Source organism: Onychostruthus taczanowskii, unplaced genomic scaffold (assembly GCF_017590055.1).
Source record: "Onychostruthus taczanowskii isolate IOZ18803 unplaced genomic scaffold, ASM1759005v1 scaffold22, whole genome shotgun sequence".
In the NCBI taxonomy this organism is placed as follows: Eukaryota; Metazoa; Chordata; class Aves; order Passeriformes; family Passeridae; genus Onychostruthus; species Onychostruthus taczanowskii.
Window position 1 is genome coordinate 6,348,461 of NW_024499462.1, and position 6,000 is coordinate 6,354,460.

The window sequence follows — 6,000 nt, forward strand, 5'->3', positions numbered from 1 at the left end:
AAAATGACTTCTGATTTGTTTCTCGGTCTTGTTAGTGACCTTGGCTTTCTGTAAATTAACCATGGTGTAGAAAGTAAACTCTTCTGTTTGCTTTTTTGTTCTGTAGACCACATATGGGACTTCAAATACCTTTTGGTCCAGTGTAGTTCTGTCTCAGGTGACTTGGAACTGCACACAACTCCATGGTCATCCTGTGAGTGCTTGTTTGATGATGACAAAAGGGCAGTTGAATTTAAAGAGAAGTTTCGGAAAAGTCAAACATCCCTCATGGAGTTGACAAGGCTCTCGGCACTCCTGGAAGAAAAATGCTCAGGTAAATGTTAGCCATAGCTCTGTAATGTCTGTTGTGCCATGCATAAGTAGGCAAAATAGATGCTGTCTTGATGAGGTAAGATGGTTGTTTTTTTTAGGGTAGCCCAGGTCTGGTTCTGAATTTATTGTGGAGACTGCTGCTCTGTACTTGGCCAAACTGAATGCAGTCTTCATCCCGTGAGCCCAGCAGAGAGATAACTGTGGTGTGTGATGCCATGCAAAGACAGATTTGGAACACAGAGGGAAATGCTGACTTTTGTTGTCCACACCAGCCAGTCCAGTAATGATGTGACTAATTACTGAAAGTTTATCAGCATTTCTCAAAAATTCTCTAATGTAGAATAGCGACTGGTATTGAAAACTTCTTACGAAAGGACAAAGAAGACATTTTACAGTCATACTCTCCAAGATGAACCTAGAAGATTGCTATGGTTGGTGTTAAATTCTAGGAATTAATTAAAGCTGTTCTTGTAGCATTTAACTCCAGTTTAATGCTATAAATAGTGAAAAGCTAAGTTGTTATTAAAGCTATGCTTTTCAGTGTCTTTGAAACAGGGGGAAGAACATCACTTGGAAATTCTTCACACAATTTTGATCTCTTATTCAGGCAGCTTCTATAGTGGCATCTACTGATATAGTACCTGAAAATGTACTACTTTTATATATTTTAAAATAATATTTAGCCACCAGGATTTTTCACTGAATAAAATACCTCTACCAGGATTTTTGACTGAATAAACTATCTCTTAATATTTGAGTGTGTGTAACAAAGAGGAAAAAACAGAGAAAGTTCTTGATAGCAATTTTAGTTTCTAATCAGCTGTAGCCATTGATTTTGCTTGCAGTTCCAAATTAAGCTTAATTCATATATGAATTGTTTTTGTAGGAGTGGTTCAGGTGAAAGCCCATATCTTGGAATTGAAGTTTACCATTTCCACTGGGCAGTACAAGCAACTCGTCTTCTCTGCTGACACTTCACTGGAATGTGTTTTGGCTTCTCTGCCTATGATTACGTATTCAGGTTGTGCCAAATGTGGTTTGGAACTACAGGCAGATGAGAACATGATCTATAAGCAATGTGTTAGATGTTTGCCATACAGCAAAGTAAAAACATTCTACAGGTAAACAAAATAGAGCCAAAGTAATGTGTATTATTAGGGTGGTAAACTTTCTCCATTTTAATATCCCCCATATCTGAAATTCTTTGTTTAAGGTGAGGTTAGCAATCCCTGTCTCTCTAATGAATTTTCAATTTGTTGTTCTTGAATTGCTGTTTATATAGTCATTATTTATACATTATATTCTTCGTTTAAAACTAACTTTTTAATTTCTTTGAATACTATATCATGCAGGAATGATGTTTACCCAGTACTGTGTCAGATAAAGCTAAGATGGAATAAAGCTTGAGGACCAAAGGAAAACTCCTTGAGAATCTTGTTCCAGCCTAAATCGGAAATCTCGTGAATGCAGAACCATGTTTTTAAACTGATTAGTCAGTTTCAGCTGTGCAGAAATAATATTGACAAATGTTTTCAATAAACATTCTCAGAGAGCAGAGATAGTGAGTTATCACCAGATGGCACTGTGAGACACATGTATTCACACTTAGAGAAAATAAGCTAAGTGGATCCATTTGATGTAGGTACATCTTTATTAACTAATTGTTCAGTTCTCACATTTATCTTGGGCTTTTGAAATGTAATTATCATTGTGACTAGAAAGACATGTAGCTAGAGAATGTTTGAGACAACCATGGATGTGATAGAATTCTAGAATATGTAAATTTTCTATCTTTTTTCTCAAATTCTTTCTAAACTCTTTCATAATGAACTTAATGAATCATTGACTTAAATACTATTACTTAAAGAACTAGGACTTAAATATCTTATTTATCTAACCAGGTAGGGACTTAGTATTTTTCCTCTAAGCAAAATAATCTTGCATCTTTGTGCTATTTATTTTCCTGTGAGGGAGGATTAAGTGCAGAAAGGTTTTTTTCTGAACTGAAAAGGTTCTGCCAATCTTTCATAAGAGTATAAAATCTCAATGGGCATGAAGGACCTCAATTTGCTCCTGCATAAAAGATGGTAGAAAAATTATAAGGATTTCCAGTGTTTGTATTCTCAGCACGGGATCACATGCAGATGTAGAATTTATGTGGCCATTTTTTTCAGAGAAAAGCCTGGCATTTTTGCACTGAAATTTTCTGCTGATCAATTTAGTAAGAAAGTTTCACCTTGGGAGTATTTCCAAACAGGGATTTTTATTTGTTCAGTGGTTTGTGAAAACATTTGGTATTTGTTACAGAACAAGAGATATACCTTGGTACTGTGTGGCTATAAAGTGATGTATTAAGACAGATAATACAGAGTGATGTTGATACAGATGGTACAATTCCTAGTGATACACCTAAGCTTGTGTCCCTGCTTTGCATTTCCACCACCTCCTCCGTGGGCAATCTTGACCATCCTAACAGTAAAAGAGTTCCTTCTAATGTCTATTCTGGGTGTCCTGTCTCAATTTAAGGCCGTTTCCTTATTTATTGCTCAAACTTATTCCAGTTCTACAGATTAGACACATGAGTACAGAGATATTTTCTCATTTTTCTATTTCTTGGTATTACATTGCAGAGTAAGACTAAGTTGTAGTGCTTTCTAAAATTTTGCTTCAACAAAAAACAAACCATAGCAGATGACTTTCATGAAACTTTGTTTTCTGGCCTAGACCTGCTTTGATGACTGTAGAAGATGGAGGATACGAAATTTATGTTCATGTGGTGTCTGAGCTGGTGGAAAAAATCTTCCTCAATATTCCTGCAGACTGGCTGAAGAGATTAGTAGGTACTGATTCATTAATTACTTGTGATAGAAACAGGCAGCAAAGTTCACAATGGAAGCAAAATTTTAAATCATTGGCAGTTTAAAAAAGCCCTAAGCAACCAACATCAAAGAATATTTCAGTGGCTGTTTGACAAACTCAGAATTTCAGAGAAGAGGTTGCAACAACCTCTTGTTGAGATGGTGAGAATGGTGTGAATACCTATTATATGACTAAGTAGGTGTGAATACCTATTATATAACTAAGTAGTTGTAGTTATATACCTAAATATTCAATAGCTAAATAGAGTCCTTATGTGCGAAATAGAATGTCTTAGGAGCCATTAGAAGGAGCTGGCATGTTTTCATGGTGTGAAACACTGAGCTGTGTTTCAGACAAGCTTCACTTGATACATCCTGTTGGACTTGAGGTGTTTTATGTAATTCACAGGTGTTAACAGTTTAATGAGAAATAGGCTCAGCTCATTGTTTTTTAAAAGTAATTAAAAATAAAAGGTAATTTTTTATGCAGATGTTGAACTTCACTTCCAGTAATTCAGTGGAGCTTCATTGAGGTAGATCTTGAATGTTAGGTCCTATTGTGAAAATCAAGTGTAAATTGAATTGTTTTGTGTTTTGCAGTGCCCTCTTCAGATATAACCTACAGCACAATAGTAGCAGATCTGTGTCATTCACTGCTGGCAGATACAGAAGCATCCTATTTGTTGGAAATCAGAAGCCACTTCGTGCTAGATGAGAACAGCTATCCTTTGCAAAAGGATTTCCATCTGCTGAATTTTCATCCTGAACTTTGACCTCTGCACTAACTGAGTAACAAGGACTACAAGGACACACAGATGGGAAGCAGAAGAAAAATTACTTAGCTGAAGGAAGCAAATCTCATAAAATTATAATAAAGGATTTTGGTTTTAACTTATGAAAAAAGCAAAACTATCAAAAGGACTGGTATGGAATATCTGCTAATGGGATATACTGCTGGAGTAATACTGGTGGATTTTCATGAAGTATATTTTTATACATGGATTTTTATTTTAATAATTATGTGAATAAACGCCAACAATTTAAGTATCTGTTTTCCTTTTTCTCCTCAGAAAAATTCACTACTATTGTGAGAGACTGAATTTTCCTGAGACCTGGCAAATTAGAGGAAGACAGAGAATTCAGTAATATTTTAGTTACACAATTGTTGTTTGCTTTATCCCATGAGCTATCTGTAGCTTGATGGTTTTGTTTTGCTGTTGTGGTTGCTCTCCTTCTTTTAACAGCAGGATTTTTGCCATTTACCCTCAGCAATTTTGCTGCTGCTCTTTTCTCTTGTAAAACAGAACTGTCTTGTAATCATTCCACCTCCTTCAGCTCAAGGTAAGTCTCAAGCACAAGATCAGATGGATGTTATATAAAAGGCAGTAAGTAAAAAAATTGCTCATTATGTGGCAGTTGAAAACATTGTATTAGAACTCCTTATTTGATGATGTTTCTTGCTTTGAAATAACTCTTGTTCAGGTAGAGTCAATAAGTACCTTTCTCATTTGCTTCCCTTGGATGACCATGAGTACAAGTACATTGGTAAGTGCATTAGGATTTGTTTCTTCACAATTTAGCTGAAATTACTGAACACACAAGCTGGAAGTATTGTTACTTTAATGTATAAGAAGAAGAGGACCATACTGTGCATCAGGTCAGCCAGGTGACTTCCCACCTTAGGGGTATTTGTTAACAGACACTGTGCATTGCATGCATCTTCTGCACAAGCTCATAAACCAGCTGTCTGAAATACTACTAGCTGCTTACTTTTAAGATCCTTAATGGTATGATTGTAATAATAAAATACAAAATTTATTTGGTAAAATCACTTTATTTTAGTAATATGTAAACTGTGTGATAACTGAGTAGTTTTTCTTCCCAGAACACATGCATTAACTTTGCTGATGAGATTGGTTTGCAGTAGTTTTGTGGGGCTGAAATTTGAATACAGCTCTTTGGTGTTGAGTTGCTGATATTACGCCTTTAGCAAAGATAAATGAGTGTTAAGCACTTTGTCAAATTCAGTTTAATGTAATGAGTTTAGGCTCGTTTTGTATCCTGTGCTGTAATTAGCAAGACAGACTGAGGATACCATGTAACATATCAGATGGTGGATCAGGGAGGTCTGTTATCTTGCAATTCCTCTGTGGTATCTTCTCATTCATAACATTTCCTTTAGGTAATAACATTATTATCAAAATGGAAAGTGGTTTCATCTCCCCAGAGAAGTCAAATATTTTTAAGATTTTGAATTAATTAATACTGTGTCCTGTTTGAAAGGAAGTTGGTTTGATTTCAGCTGTAGAGGTTATGGAACATGATTGTGCAAAATGTTTTGCTGCAGTAGTCAGTGTGTCTGGTTTATGGCTGTACAGTGAGAAGGGTACAGAGCTGAGGTCCCCAGAGAGCAATCAAAAAGAGAAAAATGTTCTATTTTATTTTGATTAGGAATAATTGCTCTGAATTACTTTAGAGAGCAGTAATTTACTTAATGAAGAGGACTCTACTACTAAAACAGACATATGCCCCGGGGCCTTAAGCTAATTGGATTTTCAGTGTAAGAATGGTCATACTAGGTCAAACCCAAGGCTCTTGTAATCAGTGCTTTGTCTTCAGCAGAGATGTGTTTAGAGAGAAATATAAAAGGACAGGACATGTCCTCATCTTACTGTCTCAGAGTATTCCAGTACTGGAATAGCCTCCAGTCACTTTTTTCTTTACTTGTCCCTTATTTTTAACACAAAGTGCTGTAGCTGGGGTCAGCTGAAAACATTGAACTGAGTTCCTACAGGAAATACACTGTGCTGAGGGGTGTGAACAGCTGCTT

At 35.9% G+C, this 6,000-nt stretch overlaps 1 protein-coding gene across 10 annotated transcripts in view; it reads left to right on the top strand.

Annotated features, from left to right (window-relative positions):
- The window catches only part of SHLD2 (shieldin complex subunit 2), a 29,470-nt gene extending 25,045 nt beyond the window's left edge, over positions 1–4,425 (top strand). For 7 of the 10 annotated variants that reach the window (XM_041405155.1, XM_041405154.1, XM_041405152.1 and 4 more), the window contains 4 exons: positions 107–313; positions 1,199–1,433; positions 3,037–3,152; positions 3,771–4,425. In XM_041405155.1, the coding sequence (XP_041261089.1) occupies positions 107–313; positions 1,199–1,433; positions 3,037–3,152; positions 3,771–3,943 (731 nt within the window). In that variant the 3' untranslated portion in view covers positions 3,944–4,425. Of the gene's footprint in view, positions 1–106; positions 314–1,198; positions 1,434–1,664; positions 1,784–3,036; positions 3,153–3,770 lie in introns of those variants that run through there. The other 3 variants (XM_041405157.1, XR_005952707.1, XM_041405158.1) reach the window with 3 other exon arrangements.
- Positions 4,426–6,000: the final 1,575 nt, after the last annotated feature.